This window comes from Pelophylax lessonae, assembly GCF_965119305.1.
Source record: "Pelophylax lessonae genome assembly, chromosome: 6".
In the NCBI taxonomy this organism is placed as follows: Eukaryota; Metazoa; Chordata; class Amphibia; order Anura; family Ranidae; genus Pelophylax; species Pelophylax lessonae.
Genome location: NC_138773.1, coordinates 144,116,405 through 144,139,755, shown reverse-complemented (window position 1 = coordinate 144,139,755; position 23,351 = coordinate 144,116,405). Strand labels below are relative to the sequence as shown.

The following is a 23,351-nucleotide window of genomic DNA, read 5'->3' as shown; positions in this document are numbered from 1 at the left end:
TAGAACGTATTACAACATTAAGCTCTTCCCATAAACAGTCTCTGGCGAGAGGACACCTAATCCCCCTTATGAAAGCAAGGGAAGAGTTGAATAAACTCTTATTTCAGAGAACAGTTCGGAACCTTATGATAACCAGAAGAAAATATTATGAGTTTTCAGACAAACCGGGGACAATGTTGGCGAGAGCCTTCCGCGGGCCACAAAAACGCACAGTAATTTCACAAATACAAAACGCAAACGGTCGGAAAATTCACTCTTCAGTTGAGATCGCAGAAGAATTTAAGGCGTATTATAAAGCTCTATATAATTTGCCACCTATAGATGTAACTAAGAACACACAGAAGAAAACCAATGTGGCGACGGCATATATACAAGTATCTGGTATGCCTCCTCTGTCGCTAGAACAGACGACAGTTATGGAGGGTAAAATTACAGAAAAAGAGTTGACCCTGGCCTTGTCTCAGTCTAAGCGACATAAGGCTCCCGGCCCTGATGGATATACCCTTCCATATTATCAACAATTTATGCAACATTTGAAGACCCCTTTATTATTATACTTCAATTTGATTGGAGAAGGAGGAAGTATGCCTTTAGATTCTCTGAGGGCCTATATAACTTTGATACATAAGGAGGGAAAGGATCCATCACTGTGTGGGAGTTATCGCCTGATCTCCCTGCTCAATACCGACCTTAAATTGTTCGCCAAGGTGTTGGCAAACCGATTAATACCTTATATCCCACAATTGGTACACTGGGATCAGGTCGGTTTTGTTCCAACCAGGGAGGCGAGGGATAACTCGACCCGAGTGGTGGATCTGATACATAGTGCTCGATCAACGCAAACCCCCATGATGTTACTTTCTACAGACGCTGAAAAGGCCTTTGACAGGGTGGCCTGGGAATTTATCCAGGCCACCCTGTCATATATTGGCCTTGGACCATGGATGTTGGGCTGCATAATGGCCCTATATACATCACCCACAGCGGCAGTACGGGTTAATGGATGGAGATCGGATTTCTTTGAGATCAACAATGGTACGCGACAAGGCTGTCCATTATCCCCTTTGATTTTCATCCTAACCTTAGAACCATTCTTGTGTACAATACGCAGGGATGGAAATATCACAGGTGTCCAGGTGGTGGGCGAACACCACAAGGTAGCGGCGTTTGCTGATGATCTGATTTTTTTTGTGATGAATCCTATTAAATCTTTGCCGCATATACTGGATGCACTTCAGGTATATGGCAACATATCTCACTATAAGATAAATCTCTCTAAATCTGCGGCCTTGAATGTTTCTGTGCCCCTGGAGATCTATATGTACAGCCTTCCCTTTCCATTGGTCCACCAGCTCGATAAAATATCTTGGGGTGAATATTACGGCGGATCCTGGGAACCTTTATTCAGCAAATTTTTTGCCCCTTTTGGGGACTATTCGTTCGAATATCCAGAGTTGGCAAACACTCGCACTGACTTGGTTTGCCCGATGCAGTGCACTCAAAATGAACATATTGCCACGTATTTTATACGTTATACAAGCTCTTCCAATATCAGTCCCTGGGTTGTTTTTCTCTCAAATACAAGCACTGTTTCGATCTTTTGTGTGGGCCACCAAATCCCCTCGGATTGGGATGCGGATCCTTACTCTCCCTAAAGATGGAGGGGGATTGGTCTACCAGACATTCTCCAATACTATAGGGCCTTACACCTTATGCTAGTATTGGATTGGCATTGCAATTCCACTACAAAACAATGGGTATCTCTAGAGAATGGGATGGCTGGCCGGCCTGTTCCTCTGGCCCCCTGGACACCAATCATGGCGAATGATATACTTTATTCGCACCCGACAATTGGGCCTACAATACGTGAATCCCGTAAAGTGCAAAGTCACCCAAAGATAGCGCCATTGATATCTCCTATGACACCAATCTTAGGCAACCCTGAATTTTTACCAGGCTGCATGAACAACAGGGTGACTGCTTTGGCTCAGGTGGGGAGGGTGCGTCTCATGGATGTTTGGACAGAGAAAGACCCGCCATCTCATTTGGAGATTAAGACATGGCCAGGGTTGAATCTAGATCCTTTAAGTATTCTACAAATCCAATATTTTCTTCTACATCTTCAAAGGCAGGGCTATTCCCCATTTGAGACATTATGCAAGGGGGGATCACCTATCCCACATGCACTATCTTTTTTTTATGCGATGTTGGGAGAAACAGTGAAGGAACAACCCCTGCTGTATATACGTCAATGGGAATATGATCTCATAGTCTCCTTCACCCCCATACAAATCAAAAAAATCTTATCAATGGTACATAGGTCTTCCCTGGCCAGCAGATATCAGGAAACTAGTTACAAAATTCTCACTCGCTGGTACAGAGTCCCTGCACTCCTGCATAAAATGGATGGGTCGATTCCAGATTGTTGTTGGAGATGTGGTGCTGAGGGAGGCACAATGATGCATATTTTTTGGACATGTCCCTCTCTGAGTGATTTTTGGAGGGAGGTCGCTCTGGTGATTAAGGAACTTACCTCGGTGGAGGTGGGCGAGGATCCAGCAATGTGCCTACTTCATCTTACGAGGGGATCAATTAGGAAATATAGGAAGTCTTTGATAGCCCACTTACTCAATGCTGCGAAAGCCTGCATTCCAACAATGTAGAGACAGACATGTCCCCCTACGCGACAAATGTGGACTGCAAGAGTAAATTAAATACATCGCATGGAACTCCTAACTGCAGCATTAAACAATTCTGAGGAGCAAACCCGAATACGCTGGTCACCATGGTTACAATTCACAAGCTCCAATGAGTATATACAGCTAAATCTGTAATTCTAGGGATATCTCCCTTATGTGTATAAGGAGTGAGCCTCTAGATCCCCCTGACTCTGCCGGAATCGATGGGGGTTTTTTCCTTATCTCTTTCCCCCTTTTTTTTTTCTCCTCCCTTCTCTCTCTCTTCCTTTTTCTTTTTTTCTTCCCTCTTTCGATCGGTCTGTAGGTGGAGACAAATGGGATACGTATGGCAGGGCCGGCGTTAGGGGGGGCAACCTGGGAAACTGCCCAGGGCCCCGAATGTCCAGGGGCCCCGGGCCCCGTGTCACTGTCAGCCAGGGCCGGACCGGGCAGACCAGGCAGTGTCCCGGTGGGCCGCGGCGCTCAGAGTCATCAGATTCACAGACACTAGAAGACGTTCCCCCACTGCGGGCGGCCGCCGGCCGGTGTACTTGCCAGCTACACCGGCTCCGCGGCCAATCAGCCTTCTGCTCAGGGGGGGTGTGAGTCACACCCCCCTGAGCAGAAGGCTGATTGGCCGCAGAACCGGTCCGGAAGTCAAGTAGTCAGTGTCAGCTGAATAGGAGGGGGGTGGGGCGGCTCGGCTGCATATAGAGGATTTGATGTTTCCTTATGCTGCTGGATGGATGGATGGATTCTTCTCCTCCCTTCTGCAGGCATTCTGCGGCTGCAGGAGAAATATGGAAATATCAATTTCTCTATATGCAGCTGAGCTGTCCCATCCCCCTCCTATTCAACTTCTTTTACTGCCCCCCCAGTGATCTTAGCCCCCCCAGTGATCTTAGCCCCCCAGTGATCGTAGCCCCCCCCAGTGATCTTAGCCCCCCCCAGTGATTTTAGCCCCCCCAGTGATCTTAGCCCCCCAGTGATCTTAGCCCCCCTCCCCCAGTGCTCTTAAACCCCCTGTACTCTTTAGCCCCCCCGCCCTGTGCTCCTTAACCCCCCCGTGCTCTTCAAGTCCCCACAGTGCTTTTCATCTCCCCCTATGCTCTCTGGCTCCCCCAGTGCTCTCCACCCCCTGTGCTCCCTGGCTCCCTCCTAAGTGATTTCCAGTTCCCCCCAGTGCTCTCCAGTCCCCCCCATGCTCTCCATCCCCCTGGTTTTCCCTGCCCACCACCCCCCCAGTACTATCCACACCCTGCGCCTTCCAACCCCCCTGCAATGCTTTCCAAACACCCCCCCTTAATTCTCTCCAGTCCCCCCCCCTTGCCCTTCAGCTCCTCCAGTGCTATCTGCTTTCCCTGTGCTCTCTGGACCCCCTAGTGTCCTTCTATCTTCTATCATGTCTGCAGTCTCTGACCTTCTCTTGTATCACATCCGCAGTCTCTGGACCATCTCCTGTACTATGTCTGCAGTCTCTGACCATCTCTTGTATCATGTCTGCAGTCTCTAAACATCTCTTGTATCACGTCTGCAGTCTCTGACCAGCTCTTGTATCACGTCTGCAGTCTCTGACCATCTCCTGTATCATGTCTGCAGTCTCTGACCAGCTCTTGTATCACGTCTGCAGTCTCTGACCATGTCTTGTATCGTCTCTGACCATCTCTTGTATCACGTCTGCACTCTCTGACCATCTACTGTATCACGTCTGTAGTCTCTGACCATCTCTTGTATCATGTCCTCAGTCTCTGACCATCTCCTGCATCATTTCCTCAGTCTCTGACCATCTCCTGTATCATGTCCTCAGTCTCTGACCATCTCCTGTATCATGTCCTCAGTCTCTGACCATCTCCTGTATCATGTCTGCAGTCTCTGACCAGCTCTTGTATCACGTCTGCACTCTCTGACCATCTACTGTATCACGTCTGCAGTCTCTGACCATCTCTTGTATCATCTCTGACCATCTCTTGTATCACGTCTGCACTCTCTGACCATCTACTGTATCACGTCTGTAGTCTCTGACCATCTCTTGTATCATGTCCTCAGTCTCTGACCATCTCCTGTATCATGTCCTCAGTCTCTGACCATCTCCTGTATCATGTCCTCAGTCTCTGACCATCTCCTGTATCATGCCCTCAGTCTCTGACCATCTCCTGTATCACGTCTGCACTCTCTGACCATCTACTGTATCACGTCTGCAGTCTCTGACCATCTCTTGTATCGTCTCTGACCATCTCTTGTATCACGTCTGCACTCTCTGACCATCTACTGTATTACGTCTGTAGTCTCTAACCATCTCTTGTATCATGTCCTCAGTCTCTGACCATCTCCTGTATCATGTTCTCAGTCTCTGACCATCTCCTGTATCATGTCCTCAGTCTCTAACCATCGCCTGTATCATGTCCTCAGTCTCTGACCATCTCCTGTATCATGTCCTCAATCTCTGACCATCTCCTGTATCATGTCCTCAGTCTCTGACCATCTCCTGTATCATGTCCTCAGTCTCTGACCATCTCCTGTATCATGTCCTCAGTCTCTGACAATCTCCTGTATCATGTCCTCAGTCTCTGACCATCTCCTGTATCATGTCCTCGGTCTCTGACCATCTCCTGTATCATGTCCTCAGTCTCTGACCATCTCCTGTATCATGTCCTCAGTCTCTGACCATCTCTTGTATCAGGTCCGTAGTCTCTGACCATCTCTTGTATCATGTTTGCAGTCTCTGACCATCTCCTGTACTATGTCCAGCGAGAACACTCTGCAGCCACACCGCACAGCACACCCAAGGTAAGTGGAGGACTGGAGAGAGGAGTGACTTCTACTTAGGGATTTATTTTGCAGATAGGCTGGGCTGGCACTGGCAGCAACAATTTAATTCAAATCAGGATTTCTTTTGCAAATAGGCTGGCCTGGCACTGGCAGCCAGGCATAGTACTAGTCTAGTACAATGCCTGCCAGTGCCTTGTCGGATCTGATGATGTCACTGCCAGGCTATTTGCAGAAGAAATCCTTATTTTTCCTCATTTTTTGATCATGTGTCATGATGACATTGGTTTTGGTAATTGTCTGACTCTGATGCCAGCCTATTTGCAGAAGAAATCCTGATTTGAATAAAATATTTGCTGCCAGTGCCAGCCTGCCAGGCTATTTGCAGAAGATATCCTGATTTGAATAAAATTGTTGCTGCCAGTGCTAGCCTACCAGGGGCTGATCTGAGGTGTGAAGGTGCAGGAATTGGGGTGATCTGAGGTGTGAAGGTGCAGGAATTGGGGTGGTCTGAGGCGCGAAGGTGCAGAAATTGGGGTGGCCTGAGGTGTGAAGGTGCAGGAATTGGGGTGGTCTGAGATGTGAAGGTGCAGAAATTGGGGTGGTCTGAGGTGTGAAGGTGCAGGAATTGGGGCTGATCTGAGGTGTGAAGGTGCAGGAATTGGGGTGATCTGATGTGTGAAGGTGCAGGAATTGGGGTGATCTGATGTGTGAAGGTGCAGGAATTGGGGTGATCTGATTTGTGAAGGTGCAAAGCTCACTTGATTTCTTATTTATTCTATTTAATGTTATTTAATTAAAGCATATTTTCATGTAGTTGTATGTTTTATTTGGCTAAATTGATTAAATGCGCCTATATTTTTGGTAGAATATAAAAAAATTTGGGGCCCCACTTTTAGGTTTGCCCAGGGCCACACTTTGTCTAAAACCGGCCCTGACGTACGGAGAGGTAGAAGGAATGATACATAAAATCTGTTATATATTCTTTTTTTTTTTAGTCCTCTATAAAGTTAAATGAAACTTGTGATTGTCTTGACAACAACAGCTCTATTTGGTTCAGATGTTTTCTTTTCTTTTTTTTTTTTGAAAAAACAGGAAACATTTTCTCCTTGGGGTTTTTTTTTTTCTTCACTTCACAAATATAATGGATCTAAAATTATACACCAAAAGATTTCACAATATTAGCCACATATGACACATATCACTAAAAATATTTACACTTTTTTTTTTTACATTATCAAAGTATATTGGGGAATTATCCCCTCTTTCCCTTTTTTTTTTCTTCGCTTCACAAATATGGGTAATTAAGTGTAGCGCTAAGAAGATATATATGCATAAATTCTAAAAACACCTTTAAATAAAACACCTTGCCATGGCAATTCTCCAATGATTATATCCTTTTGGATGAAACGCGTCAGGACCTCACTCTGCCATCTCCTCATTACATGCGTTGCCTACATGATGGTCTTGTAAGTGCATTTCTTCTTTTTAATACATTTTAAAGACAGTATTACACTATGTTTGCATCGTTTGGTCATTTTCATGTACACACCATCGTTTTGGAAGTTCGGGCATTCCTTTGCTGACCACCCCATCCATCCTGGGCATGTACATTGGACAACTGTATGCTGAGAGAGAGGACGTATTACCATAACTAGCCTATATGACCCATATTCTATATGGAATTTTGGGTCCATTGTCTCTGGTGAGCGCATTCCAATTACCATATGGGTGTCGGATTTTATCACAATTGTCACCAATATCTATTCTAAAAGCCACCTTCTTCACGTGGGACTTTATTTCTGCAATCTTTTATGGACATTGTTTTATGGACATTTTTCTCATTAGGATTTCAATTCCAGTCATGAGATTTCTATGTGTTTATTATTCTAACTCTTTATTTATTTAAAGGTGTTTTTAGAATTTATGCATATATATATCTTCTTAGCGCTACACTTAATTACCCATTTTTATGACTACTACCTATGTCTAGTTGAAGTGTTGGCTGCTTTTTTGATCTTAGAGTCAGCGCGGTTTGATCTTATTATTTTTACTTCACAAATATAAGGCTACATTCACACCTGAGCGTAGCGTTTTCGCGCGTTTTTAACAGAGATTTTTACCGCGTTTTTTACCGCGATTTTTACAGCGATTTTACCGCAATTTTTACCGAGATTTTTGTGCAGGCGTTTTTAGATTGAATAGAGACCAATGGAAAACGCCTGTAATCTGCCCAAAAAGAAGCTCATGTACTTTTTTGAGCGTTGGGCGTTTTGCTCACAGCGTCAAAACGCTAAGATGTGAACAGGGGCAATTGAAATGAATAGGATTTGTCTTGTTGGGCGTTTTTTTTTCATAAATGTTTTTATTGAATTTTCAATATCGTGAGAGATACAAAACATACAAGTAACAAGTATGCAGTAAAACACATCAGACGAAATAGTATAATGCAAAACATACATTGATAACCAGGACCATATGGGTCCAGAGCTTAAACAACAAATATGGTCGACAGTAACTATCAGCACAAATAATTATCAAACTTCACAAGCAGTAAGGCATACATCGTGAGTAATATTGAGTTCTCCAGAACAGGATAACTGTGTATACATAGTACACTAAACACTTGTAAACCAAAGAAAAAGGAGGAGAGAGAGTCAAACGTCCACATCGAAGATTACTCCGTTAGCAGAATCTAGGGACCCATTCCACGCCTGGACACCCCCAAGGGGAGCAACACTGTGCCCAAGCGCGGAGGGGGAAGGGGGAAAAATCCCTCCATCAGCTATCCATAACGTAAGCACACTAGGAAATAAGTATAACCTCAAGGAGGAGAGTGGACCGTCAAGTGTTCAAACCAATCAATCCAAGGTTGCCAGTGGCTAGACATTTTGTGTACAGAGTGGTGTTTAAGAGAAAGGGCACGTTCATATGTGCAATGTAAATTAGTTAGGTCAATAACGTCTGGGACTGTAGGTGGGAGTTCTCGTTTCCAAGCACGTGTTATATTTAGTCTGGCCGCCAGAAGAACATGGGTCACGGTGTGTCTAAAATGTTTAGGAATCTGTCCTATGCCGATACTCAGTAGAGCCAGGCCCGGTGAAGGTGTAACATCAGTATGGGTGATTGCAGATATAATTGCAAATACGGCTTCCCAGTATTGGGTAAGATGGGGGCACTGCCACAACACATGCAACAGTGTGCCATCTTGTCCACATAGTCGCCAGCACTTGCCATCATGTTGGGAGTCAAATTTGCGAAGTCTAGTAGGTGTTAGGTACCAACGAAGAGAGATTTTAATTGCCAGTTCCCATAGATTGGAGCAGCTGGTAGCAGCGTATACAGATTGAATAGCCTGTAACCATTGTCTGTCCGTAAACTGAGCACCCAGGTCTCGTTCCCAAAGGAGATGCGATGCATTTTTGGTGAAAGACGTTTTATGGTGTAAAATGTTATAGAAAGTGGTTATGCCTTTTTGGTTAGGAGGATTCCTATTAGTGAGGAACAACCATGCATGTGAATGAATGTATTGTGGCCAAGGTGGACGGGTAGTCAAGTAGTGAGACACTCTCATATACGTAAAGAGAGCGGTATGGGGTAGATTAAAGTTAGTCTGCAGGGCACCAAAGGGGACAAGTTTGGAACCATGGTATAAGTCTCCAATATAGGCAATGCTATTTCTCTGCCAGTCTGTAAGACAGATTTGGTCCATGAGTGAGTGAAGGGCTGTCAAAGGGATCTTGAGAGGGGTTCTGAGGGAAGGAGGGGCTTCCTGTGTTATTAGTACTTTCCATGCTCTAGCTGCAGCGATCATAAATGGGGACAAGTAAGAAGGTAATTTGTTGTTCAGAGTTGTAGCCAGAAGCCAATCGGACAAACTCCGCCTTGTGCAATAAGTGGCTTCCATAGTGCCCCACAAAGTAGAGGGGGTCGATTTTAACCAATCTTGCAACGGAGTGAGGACCGATGCCAGATAATAGTCATAAATATCAACATAACCGGCTCCCCCCATTGATCTATGTTTGGTAAGCTTAATATGTGCACATCGGGGCTTTTTCCCTTGCCAGATATATGTAGACAATAGTGACTGGAGAGATTGGAAGTACTGCTTAGATATCGGTATTGGGAGAGTCCTGAATAGATATAGAAGCTGAGGGAGATACATCATTTTGAAAGCCGCGAGCTTACCCAACCATGAAAATTCAAAGGATGCTATATGCTTAAGATTGTCTTGTAGTTTGGAGCGTGCCGGGATAAAATTATGCTTAAAGAGCTTTTTAGTAGATGCTGTTAATTGCACTCCCAGATAGGTGATACTGTGGTCTGCCCATGCATACGGGAACTGCTGCTGGAGAAGGTTACACATCGTAGCATTAATACCTATTCCCAATATGTTAGATTTAGATTCGTTTACCTTGTAGAGGGAAACCTCCCCAAACCATTTCAGTATCCTTTGAATTTCCTGGAGGGAATTAGAGGGGTCCGTAATCATAAGTATTACATCATCAGCAAAAAGGCTAATTTTATGCTGTTGGTCTGCCATGCATATGCCCGAAATTTTGGGGTTGGACCTAATATGTTCGGCCAAAGTTTCCATGATCATATTAAAGATCAGGGGTGAGAGGGGACAACCCTGTCTGGTACCATTAGAGATGGTGAATGGGGTGGATATTGCGTCTGTTGTACGGACTATTGCAGAAGGCGTGGAATATAAGGCCATAATGGCATCATGGATGAATCCCTGGAACCCAAATTTCTGTAGGACCGCCGAAAGAAATCCCCAATGGACCCTGTCGAACGCCTTCTCCGCGTCCAAAGACTGGAGCAGAGAAGGCGTTCCACAGAGCCCCGAATGGTGAATGGCATTAATTACCCGCCTCGTGGCGTCCGAGGCCTGCCTACCCTTGGTAAATCCCGATTGATCTTTATGGATGATAGTGGGGAGAAGATTCACTAATCTATTGGCTATAACCTTAGCATAAATTTTTACGTCCAGATTTAAAAGAGAAATGGGCCTAAAGTTCTGAGGTTGGTCAGGTTGTTTACCCGGTTTGGGAAGAGTCACAATTAAGGCGCTTAACATCTCTTTCGGGAAGGTGGAGGAGGAGGCAGCAGAGTTAAAAATCCTACTTAATAGGGGGGTCAAGGTGTCTCGAAAACGCTTATAGTATTCGGCCGAATACCCGTCTGGTCCTGGTGATTTTAAGTTAGGGAGTAGGGCGATAGCCTCTTCAACTTCCATGTCAGAAAAGGGTCTATTAATAAATTCCATGGCCTGGAGAGGTATTGATGGCAAATTGATTTGGGCAAGGAAGTCATGAATGTCAGAAGGAGAAGGTTGGTGTGTCGTTTGGTCATTCCTAAGATTGTAAAAAGATTCATAATACGAGCTAAAGGCATCAGCGATTAGATTGGGTTTGAGAAGTTTTTCTTTCGTTTTGGGGTGAAACATGTAGGCTATTCTAGATTTAAGACGCTGGCCCTTAATGCGAGTGGCCATGGCTTTGGTAGCCTTATTACCTGTTGAGTAGGTGGTAGCTTTCTGCTTTTTAAGGAAATAGCTATGTTTCTCCAGCATAAGGGTTCTAAGGTCCTGTCTGAGTGCAAAAATTTGCGATTGTAATGTCGGGGAAGGGTTTTGCTTGTTTTTAGAGTCTAGGGAAGACAGTTTGTTGGTGAGGTCGTCCAATTGCTGCGTCCTCCTCTTCCTGTCCCTAGCTCCTAATTGGAGAAACACACCTCTTAGGACAGCTTTATGAGCGTTCCACACGACCAACGGATCGGAGTCAGGAAGGCAATTTTCGGACACGAAATTGGTTAGATGAGACTGGATTTCAGCTGCATAAGATGGGTTGGTCAACAGATGGTTAGGAAGTCGCCACACATAGGCGGATTGGGTAGGGGGGCCACAATTTATCGAGATCGTAAGTGGAGAATGGTCCGACCAGGTGGCCGTGTGGAGCTCCGCAGCAGAAACATGTTCTAATAAACTCTTATCGGTAACACAAAGGTCAATGCGTGAGTAGGTGCCGTGACGAGGGGAGAGGTAAGAATAGTCCCTCTCCTCCGCGTGGCAGCACCTCCACACGTCAAATAGATCGTTGTCCCACAAGTATTTAGAGAGGGATGCATTGTGCCTCCTAGGAGAGGCAGACGAGTCCAAAGCACTATCAGGAACCAGATTGAAGTCTCCACAGATAAGTAGATTGCCCCACTGAAGGGACTTCGCTTTTCCCACAACTGAACGGATAAAGGGCAACTGATGGCTATTGGGAGCGTATAGATTGACTATGGTGTAGTTCCTATTGTTAATAGAGCACCGAAGAATAATGTAGCGACCCTTAGTATCAAGTATGGATTCATGGTGCTGGAAGGCCAAGGATTGTCTGATAGCTATAAGGACACCTTTGCGCTTCTTCTTCCCAGAAGCCATGTAGAGAACAGGGAATTGCAAGTGGCTGCATTTAGGAGTTGCAGGCTGTGAAAAGTGCGTCTCCTGTACACATAGGATGTCACATTTTAGGGAATTGGCTGTAGACCATAAAGAGGTCCGTTTTGCGGGGTGATTGAGTCCTCTGGCGTTCAGTGAAAGGATAGTAAAAGACATATTCATTGATCAAAAGGGATAACAAAATGGTAGTGGAGATCTGAGTCAACAGAGCAATCGGTACCTTAGACGTTGGAGTGATGTTGGATGAGAACGTCCGTTCGTCGATATGACGATCAACGTAGAATGAGGAGTACTCTAAGAGTTGGTGACGTGCACTTACTGTTCCGGGGTCCAAGCGTTACTGCTTCCGGAGGAAGATGTTGTGCTGGGAATACAAAAAGAGAAACAAAAAAGAAAACAAAAGAAAAAGAACAAATACCACAGCCAAGCAAGAATAAAAGCACAAAAAATGCTTAGGCTCGTGTGGGTGCAGATGTGAACTGATACTGAACAACAACGTAGTGGATCAAACAGAGAACCAAAGAACTAAAGTCAGCAAGTTTTATCCCTTGGTGGGCTTACTGACAAAAAGGTGGGGGTTATTCACCGAGGTGAATAAGGTTTGTCCAAAGAACAGAAGATGACAGCAAGTAGTAGCCCGGCCGGGCTAGGCATCGTTGAAGCAGGGGAGGTTCAAGGACTCATGCATGATACTTCTGCCGTGGTTGCCCCGAGGGGCCCCCCGAGCGGGATGGATGAGGGTTTTTCGGCCCATCATGGTAGCCTTGAGGAGGTTCCGGTATAATTCCCCAGGAGTGGAGGAGTTTCATGCCCCCCTCAATAGTGGAGATGGTGTGGGGTATCCCATTATAGGTGACGAGCAGTGTGGCGGGGTGGCGCCATTTGTATGTGATCTTATGATTATAAAGAGCCTTAGTGAGCGTCTTCAATTGCCTCCTTTGCTGTAGCGTGTGTTGGGATAGGTCCGCGTACAGTTGTATGTCTGCATATGGCGCTGGAATTTGCCCATCTGCCTGGATACCTGTAGAATTTTTTCTTTAGCAGGGTAGAAATGTAGGCGTAGTAAGACATCTCTAGGGATTGAGTCCTCAAGGTGGCGCGGTTTGGGGATCCTGTGGATCCTGTCGATGGTCAATTCTATGGGGGTTAACTCAGGCACCATCGTGGAGAACATGGAAGATGCATATTGCAGCAGATCAGCAGGTGGAACAGATTCTGGGATGCCTCGCAACTTAACGTTGTTGCGGCGAGAGCGATCTTCCAGATCCGCAAGTTTCTGTTTAATCCACTCAGTATCTTCCTTCTGGTCAGTATAGGCATCAACCAGTTCATTCACTGTTTCAGTGCATTCTTCCATGCTGTGCTCAATACGTGACACCCTATTCCCCACACCTTTCATCTCACAGGAGAACTTATGCATTATAGTGGTGAGATTAGCCATCAGGGAGGATTGGAATGTGATAAGCATGTTTTTCAATGTGGTATCCAGGACAGGCTGGCCCGTGGTGGGGAAGGCAGCAATGGATGATTGTAGTTCAGACATAGGGAGCATAGAAGCAAAGGAGTTACTCACTGCGGGATCAAAGGATTCTGCCGGATCCATTCGCATGCGAGACTTCTCAGGGCTCCTGGAGACTGGGGATGTAGGCGCAGAGTCCGGCATCGCAGTAAGAGGTGCGGGCTCCGCCGGCAATGGTGCAGCATCAGGCAAGTCAGTGTAGGCCGCGGGCCCTTCGGGATCAGAGAGCGCGCCTGCGCCATTTTGGAATCCTCCAGGCTGTGTGGGCGGCTTGAAGAAGAAAGCCGTGAGCTTTTTAGGGCCTCTCCCGTCCTTTCTTTTGCGGCTGGTCATCTCCCCGGGTGTGCTGGGCAGTGGATGAGAGTGATTGCAGTTCGGTCAGACGCTGTGGATCCCCGTCGCTGAGGTAAATGTCGGCCGGGTACTGGGAGCTCACCGCTCAGGCGTCCATTCCAGTACGCGCGCAAGCCACGCCCCTTGTTGGGCGTTTTGAGAGCTGATCCTAGAGCAGAAAAACTCCCCAAAAACGCCCCAAAACGCCTACATGTGAACGGAGCCTGAGCGTTGGGCGTTTTGCTCACAGCGTCAAAACGCTCAGATGTGAACAGGAGCCAAAGTGAATTTTATTTTTCACGATTGGACTTGGATTACATTGAATTGTATTGAACGTGGTATTTTCCTGTTTTAAGAAACATCTGAAAAATGAAATGTACTGTATCCTTAATAAAAAATACTTTAAATTAAAAAAAAATAAATAAATAAGCTGAGGGTAAAGGTGATAGACTGGCCAAGCATGTCTCCAGACCTAAACCCTATTGAGCATCTGTGGGGCATCCTCAAATGGAAGGTGGAGGAGTGCAAGGTCTCCAACATCCACTAGCTCTGTGATGTCATTATGGAGGAGTGGAAGAGGACTGCAGTGGCAACCTGTGAAGCTCTGATGAATTCCATGCCCAAGAGGGTTAAGGCAGTGCTGGAAAATAATGGTGGCCACACTAAATATTTACACTTTGGGCCCAATTTGGAGTTTCACTTAGGAGTGTGCTCACTTTTGTTGTCAGCAGTTTAGACATTTATGGCTATGTGTTGAGGTATTTTGAGGGGACAGCAAATTTACACTGTTATACAAGCTGTATACTGACTACTTTACATTGTAGCAAAGTGTAATTTCTTCAGTGTTGTCACATGAAAAGATATAATAAAATATTTACGTCATTGGTCCCAGAACATTGCCTTACCATTGAGGAGGTACAGTGTGACTCGTGCATGCGCAGTGAGCACCCGGCTGTGAAGCATGAAAATGAAAGCAATGAAAGCATAATGAATGAATAACTAAACATTAAAAAGGGTTGTAAGTAGTTAATGTTTATGGTACAGTGAGGGATCCCATGCTGATTTTGCACGTGTGCTCACTGACAAAGAAATGATCAGTCTATAATTTTAATGGTATTTTTATTTTAACAGTGAGAAACAGAATAACAAAAATTTTGAGAAAAACGCATTTAAAAAAATGTATAAATTGATTTGCACTTGAGTGAGTGAATTAAGTATTTGATCCCCTATCAATTAGCAATATTTCTGGCTCCCAGGTGTCTTCCATACAGGTAATGAGCTGAGATTAGAAGCACTCACTTTTACACAAAGATTTTGGCAGAGGCCTGCAACTCACCTCTCCCCACTTCCTGGGCAGCAGCTGGCTCGGAACTTTGATGGACATGCCTCGATCCCGGAGGACATGATTCTGATCTGCACAAAGCCATCACTCTGTTGTTCAGGGCCATTGTGAGGGTGTCCCTCCTAGAGACAGATGTGTGGAGAAAGACCTGGCCCTTGGGGAACTTCAGTGCCAAAGCCAGGGATGTGGTGATTGGAGCTGCAAAGTGAACCTGTGAGTGACCTGCCAGTTGTTGCGGAACCAGAACTTCCAGTGTGCCCTGACAGCTTCTGCTGGACTTCTAGCCTGTCCATATACTACCCTAGCCTGCCCAATTACTACCGTAACCTGCCCAATTACTCTCCTAGCCTGTCTATTTATCACCCTAGTCTGTCTATATACTAGATCATTTTCTACTGTTTTTAAAAGATTTGAAGTGTACTTTTTTTTTGGGGGGGGGGGGGGGTACACAATTAGCTGGAATGCCTAGAGCGAAAAATAGTCTAGCACCTGCCCTGGTTGTACACTACCATGAGATTGTGCAACAGAAGTGATGTTCGGACCAAAAAACACTTGCTGCGCATGTGAGATGACTGGTAGCGGTAACCTGATGACACCCATGCGGACATCTTAATACACCCAGCTATGTCTTTCATTTCAGGGTAATTTAAAGAGAGCGTATATAAATAAATATAGTATATTGATATGTGTGATGCTGTTTGGATGTTTCATTCTGAAAGCATAAAGTGTTAGCGATGAGCAGTGTGGGAGTATACCAACTTCCTACCAGCTTTTTACAAAATGTAACAACAAAGCAGCATCACAGATGTCAATATACTATATTTATTTATAAATCGCTCACATTATTGCTAAAAATAGATGTAGGTGGGTGTAGTAGGATTTCCGCAAGGGTGTCCTATCACATTAACGCTACCCGTCAGATCGTGACGTTTTTGAAACGCATAGGGCCGTGGAACGCACGGTGGAACCAATCGTGCATGCGCAGTAGGTGTTTTTTTTCACTTACGTTGCACAATCTGATGGGTAGCGGTACGCGGTGTTCTATCAGAATACCCCTACCCATCATCAAATGCAACGGAAGTGACGTTTGTGGACAAAATTGCTTATTGCGCATGTGTTTCAACATGGCTGCTATGCGTTTTAATAGGTTTCCTAAACTGATGGAACACAAAGGTGGCAACTTGTTTCTATATAAAACAGCACATGCACAGAGGAAAAAAAATACCACTGCCTTGACGCCATCTTCTTCATCATGTGATTGTTAGCTTGGGGTTCTATCAGTCCTGTCAAAAAACTGCTGTTCTGACGAAACACCGCTACCCATCAGAAAATGCAACGGAAGTGGCGTTCTGAGAAAAAATGCTTATTGCGCATGCACCATGCGTTCCAACAGGTGTCTGACAGAACACAAAGACAGCAGCGGACATCTTCTTACGCCCAAGCAAGTTTTCAATTGCACACTTATTTTAGCAGTTAACTCACCCAATATAATGAAATAGACTACTTCACCACGATGGTATGAAATAGTCTATTTCACTATATAATCAGTTTGGCCCTGAGCTTTGAGGCATGTATCAAGATGGCTGTCGCCACCTTTTGCCTGCAGGCTTGTCGCTGTATTTACTGTAATACTAATAAAAATGTAATACTGTATTTAAGGTTATTAGGTGAGTTTACTGCTAAAATAAGTGTGGAATTGAAGACTTGCCTGGGTGTAAGAATTTGTCCGCTGCTGTCTTCGTGTTCTGCCAGATTCGTGTTCTGTCAGAAACCTATTAGAACGCATAGCGGCCATGTTTGACCGCATGGCGCATGCGCAGTAGGCATTTCATCAGAACGTCACTTCTGTTACATTTTCTGATGGGTAGCGGTGTTTCGTCAGAACAGCGGCGTAACAATCACATGACGAAAAAGATGGCGTCTAGGCAGTGGTGAGTATTTTTTTTCCCTCTGTGTAGCGGCTGTTTTATATAGAAACGAGCGTTACAACAAAAATACATAATTTGCAGCGGCGGGTTAATATACACGTGTGCTTCTTTTCTGTAGAGTTGGAATTAAAAAACACTAGCATTATTCTATACGTGATTTAGGTTGCATTTCATGTTGGTTGAATTTCTACTTATCAGGAGGGCTAGTTTCTCAGCACCGATAAATAGTCTTTGGATTGCTCAATACTACATACCTGAAAATCTTTTGTAGTCCTGGTTTCCTTACCTTTTATCCTGTATCGTATATCCTACAATAAGTGTAAAACCCAGAAAGTGTTAGTGTCCCGCTCACTTCCTGGGTTAACCACTGATGTGCACTTGCTACCCTTTCTCTTGTATTTGCTCACGAGTACACATTTGCAGTTGCCACCTTTGCACACTTGTGCACTCTCCTCCACTGCACTGGATTTTTCTTTAATCATTTTACCAAATAAAATGATTAAAGTCAGCACTAGACATTTCAATAACTGGGTAGATAACCTCAATGTTTGACATACAAAAGAATGTTTAAGCCCTTTCCGCCCAGTCTTTTATAAAATGACTTGCTGGTGGGACATTCACTTTTTCGTGTGGACATCATATGACATACTCTCGGAAAACTGCATGATCTGTCACTGGCTGTGTCCACCAGATTCGCCAGTCGCAGCAGATCACATGACAATTGCAAATAATGGATTCCTTTCATACCATTCATGGTGTACAATTGTGATTAGCTAGCTGTGATTGTTTTCAGTGATTTCATGGTACAGACAGGGCCAATCGCAGCCCATCTGTACCATGTTATTAGCTGTGGTTAATCACAATAGTAAACACAATAGTAATAAGGATATAATTAGAATATAATTATCCTTATTTTAATAAGCTCAATTTCTATGTGACACTCTTCCAAAACTAAAATCTTTATCAGGTGCTGCCAGCTAAACATTTCTTAGTAATTTCACAACACCAATTTGTTCTAAATTATAACAAGATTAGTGTAGCGCAACAACTATTCATAATTCCATATATAAGTAAATCCAAAGAAAGTGTATAACTGTGAATAATTTATATATATATATATATATATATATATATATATATATATATATATAATACATTTAATGCACCTCCACCACCAGGTGAAAACCCCCTGCTCACCTAAATTATATATAAAACTAAGGCCCCTTTCACACTGTCCGTCCGTCGGACGGACTCCGTTTATCTCAGCGGGGGATCGATTCCCCCCCTGAGCAGGAGGATGACAGCTGTGTCTCCGCGCTGTGTGCGGAAACACAGCTGTCAGTTCCCCATACATCTCTATGGGGGAATCGGATGGGAACGGACCGTCGGTCTGTTCTCATCTGATCCGCTGGATGGATGGAAAATAGGGTTTCCATCCGTCCAGATTTGACGGATCGAATCGGATGTCAGCGGACATGTCTCCGCTGACATCTGATGCCCCATAGGGATGTATGGGGGGACCATTCAGATCCGCCAAAAAAATGGACAGGCGGATCTGAACGATCCGCCTGTGTGAAAGAGCCCTAATGGTTTATAAAAATTATTAATCAGCGCTGACCAATATAAAAAAACTTTTAACCCCAATTAATTGCTTAATAGCCAGATAAGGGGACAGATGGCTGCCAATATAAAGTGTATTCACCTAACACCAAGACAATCCAGAAAGTATAGAGTATGTAGCGCCAAAGGATAAATACAATAAATATAACCAAATTGTATATCTAATACAATAAATATAAGCAAATTGTATATCTAATAAAATAATGTATCTGTGAATAAATAAATAATTATAAATGTGTATCACAAAAAGGTGCAAGTGCTCTTAAATTCTGTGATAATAAAATGATCCAGGTGATAAAAAACAAATTCCGTGAATGATAAGAATACTTCTATAAATTAATAGTTAGTGTCACAATAAGTGCTTGTGCAAATAAATATATCTATTAATCACACATAAGCATACACAAGTGGAAATTAAAATAGGTGCAAAAAGTGGGTAATTTCTTCTATGCTAGTATTAAGTGACCAAGTGCTGGTGCTTCAATATCATAAAGTGACTCCACTCACCTCCTGGGTTGGCTCACAAGTTATGAGCCAAACCCGCTTTTTGCACACACAGGTGCTGATAGGTATGGATAGATTGCTTCCTCCTGTCCTCCCTCTGCATAAAGGTGCTTCAGGTAGGATGAGCCTCCGTTCACATTAGGTCGCTCCGACTTAGGGGGCGACCTGTGAAGTTGCGTGCAGCGTGAATTCCACGGACTTCACACAATGGAAGTCAATGCAAGTCGCCTCCAGGTTGCCCTGAAGTAGTACAGGACCCTTTTTCTAAGTTGAAGCGACTTGTGTCGCTCCTATTAGAACCGGTCCTGTACTACTCAATGACCGTGCACGACTTGCTAGGCTGACCAAGTCGCCTGACAAGTCGTATTAGTGTGAACCGGCACTAAAATGGCCAGATCCGCAGTGTCACCGACACAGTTAAAGGGATAGGTTGGTCACCTCCTCACACTTCTCTCTCCACCGTCACGGTACGGTACACGTATAAAATAAATACAGCGATCTAGTGCTCTCTGTAATAACTACTTTGTTGGGGTAAAAATACAGCAAAGATTAGTAAGATTACCCCTGCTGAAGAAGTCGTGGTTTAGACGTAATGCGTACGGGGGAGGAGCCTGCACACGCTGTAGCACCCATATTGCTGTCCATGCCTGTACTTGCTGAGTGCCATGTGAATGTTTTTCTGTATTTTTACCCCAATAAAGTAGTTGTTACAGGGAGCACTAGATCGCTGTTTATTTTATACATGTACCGTACCGTGATGGTGGAGAGAGAAGTGTGAGGAGGTGACCATACCAATCAGCACCTGTGTGTGCAAAAAGTGGGTTTGGCTCATTATAACTTGTGAGCCAAACCAGGAGGTGAGCGGCCAGCATTACTATTAATGCACCAATTCACTTTATGATTCTGAAGCACCAGCACTTGGTCACTTGATACCAGCACAGCATAGAAGAAATTACCCACTTTTATGGACTTTTTGCACCTATTTTAATTTCCACTTGTGTATGCTTATGTGTGATTATTAGATATATTTATTTGCACGAGCACTTATTGTGACACTAACTATTCATTTATAGAAGTATTCTTATCATTCAGAGAATTTGTTTTTTATCACCTGGATCATTTTATTATCACAGAATTTAAGAGCACTTGCACCTTTTTGTGATACATATTTATAATTATTTATTTATTCAGATACATTATTTTATTAGATGTACACTTTGCTTATATTGTATTTATCCTTTGGCGCTACATACTCTATACTTGTAATATATAAAACTACACTCTTCAATATTTTACCAGCAATGCCGCTCCTCAGGAAACAGCTTGTCTATTCTCCTCACCACATGTAGGATAACCACACCGTCCAACTCTGGCAATTGTAAAAAATTTTATTTGAAATATTTTTTTCATTTCTTAATTTTCCAAAAAAGTGAAAACAAAAATTACAACTTCAAAAAACTCGCAATACCTCTTACTATAAATATCTTGGACTGTCTACTTTCCAAAAAGGATCATTCGGGGGTATATGTGTACTGTTATGGCATTTTCGCGACTCAGGAAATGAGATGAGGCCTCCGTACGTCAGGATTAATCAGTTTTCATATATATTATATGCCATGGTTTGTGCACTCTATAACTTTCCTACAGACAAAATAATATACAGTGATGTGGGTTATTTTCACCAAAGAAGATTATTTATGGTATTTGCAAAATTTTATAACCAAAACAAAAACCCCCTTAATAAAAAAAAAAAAAGAAAAAAATGTGGCCTTTTTTAGTTTTGCAAACAATAAAAAACCCAGCGGCGATTAAATACCACCAAAAGAAAGCACTATTTGTTTGAAAAAAATAATGCCTTATGGGTGCAGTGTTGCATGACAGGGCAATTGTCATTCCAAGTTTAATGATGCTGAAAATTGGCCTTGGCAGAAAGAGGGTTAAAGTGCCCTGTATTGAAGTGGTAAAGGATAAGTTCACCTTTACAAAATTTAAAATAAATGTGCATTTATAATTTTTTTTCTATTGGGAGCCTACAAAGCATTGCACCCTCGATCAGATTGTGGGTGCTATGCAGGGCTCTTGCGGACTCTGCGTGTAAGCTGTGTGCTCGTACCTCATATGAGCATTTGGTTACACACTAACAGGAACTTTCAATGAACTACCACAGCGCCGTGGTAGTTCATTAACTACAACCTGACAGTCGCAAAGGCTGTCGGTAGTTGTAGTTTGACATTCACAGAATACTGTGAATGAGCGACAGGACCCGGTGGGCAGACTCCTGCACGGCCACGTCTTTTTTTGAATTGTGGTAGCAGACGGGGAGAAGATCCCACATCTGCTGTCAGTGTGTATCGGGGGCTGTGGGGGCAGCTGCAGCACAAACATGTTACACCCTGAATATGGGTGTAACATGTTAGTAAAGGTGACCTCCTTTTGGCTGCTTCCATACCGGGCGAATTCCTGCATTCCACTCCTACATGTAAAAATCATCTCTTTTTTTTTTTTGCTAGAAAACTACTTAGGATTCCCAAACATTTTTATATAATATTTTTTAACCATTTACCACTAGAGCATTTTGCTGTCTTACGTCTGGGCCACTTTTTGCGATTCGGCGCTGTGCGAATTTAACTGACAAATGCGCGGTCATGCGACGCTGTACCCAAACAAAATTTACGTCCTTTTTTTTTCCACAAACAGAGCTTTCTTTTGGTGGTATTTGATCACCTGTGCGATTTTTACTTTTTGCGCTATAAACAAAAAAAGGGCGTTTATTTTGAAAAAATAACAATATTTTTAACATTTTTTTTATATGAAATTCCCCCCCAAAAAAGATGTAAAAATCTAATTTTTTAAAAATTTTTGGCCAATTTGTTTTCTGCTACCTATATTTGGTAAAAAAAATCGCAATAAGCGTATTTTGATTGGTTTGCGCAAAAGTTATTGCGTTTACTAACAAAGGGAAAGATTTATGTCATTTTTGGTGTTTTTTTTTTTAACGAGTAATGGCGGCGATCTGCGATTTTTTTTTTTTTTGCGGGACTGCGACATTGCGGCGGACAGATCGGACCCTTGACTGACATTTTTGACACTTTTGGGGGTACCAGTGACATTACTGCAGTAATCAGTGCTATAAATATGCACTGTTACTGTAAAAATGACACTGGCAGGGAAGGGGTTAATTTTATTGGAGAGGGAGGGGTTAATGTATGCCTGGTGCTTACTGACGTGTGGGGGGGGGGGGGGAGGTGACTGTGTGAGACGAGGACAGATCGGATGTCCAGCTATGCTGAACAGTCTGATCTGTCACTCCCTGTCACTGAGGAGATCCGCCCGCTCTGTTTACACAGGCGGGCGGATCTCCAAACTGGATTCCCCGACGATCGGGGCAGAGCAGCGGTGATCGCCGCTGCTCCTCCCCTGGCCCGACTCCCGCTGTGAATGAAAACAGCGGGAGCACGCCTCCGGCGGCGCGCGAGCGCCGCCTACAGGGGAAGGAGTCTGGCGACGTAGGTCTACGTCGTCAGACCTACAAGAGCCACTTTGCCGCAGTAGTACTACGGTACTCAGCGGTAAAGTGGTTAAGCAGAGACCCTAGGGAATAAAATGGCGGTTATTGCAATTTTTGTGTGTCACGGTATTTAATCAGCAATTTTTCAAACGTGATTTATTTGGAAAAATAAACTTTCATTAGTTAACCACTTAAGCCCCGGAAGATTTTACCCCCTTCCTGACCAGGGGGTATTTTGCGATTCGGCACTGCGTGACATTAACGGACAATTGCGCGGTCGTGCGACGCTGTACCTAAACTAATTTGACGTCCTTTTTTTTTCCCCACAAACAGAGCTTTCCTTTGGTGGTATTTGATCACCTGTGCGATTTTTTTTTTTTTTTTTTTTTTTTTTTTTTTTTTTAAATCACGCGCTATAAACAAAATAGAGCGTCAATTTTGCAAAAATAACAATATTTTTCACATTTTTTTTATATGAAATTCCCAAAAAAAAAAAAGTAAAAATCTAAATTTTTTAACATTTTCGGCCAATTTGTTTTATGCTACCTATGTTTGGTAAAAAAAATCGCAAAAAGCGTATTTTGATTGGTTTGCGCAAAAGTTATTGCGTTTACTAACAAAGGGAAAGATTTTTGTCATTTTTGTTGTGTTTTTTTTTTTTTTTTAATGCGTAATGGTGGCGATCTGCGATTTTTGCGGTAT

General features: G+C 43.7%; 1 protein-coding gene across 3 annotated transcripts in view; it reads left to right on the top strand.

Annotated features, from left to right (window-relative positions):
* The first annotated feature begins 16,989 nt into the window (after positions 1 to 16,989).
* VPS35L (VPS35 endosomal protein sorting factor like) overlaps positions 16,990 to 23,351 on the top strand; it is a 1,473,617-nt gene continuing 1,467,255 nt past the window's right edge. For all 3 annotated transcript variants that reach the window (XM_082262328.1, XM_082262327.1, XM_082262326.1), the window contains exon 1: positions 16,990 to 17,020. In XM_082262328.1, the coding sequence (XP_082118454.1) occupies positions 16,992 to 17,020 (29 nt within the window). In that variant the 5' untranslated portion in view covers positions 16,990 to 16,991. The remainder of the gene's footprint in view (positions 17,021 to 23,351) is intronic.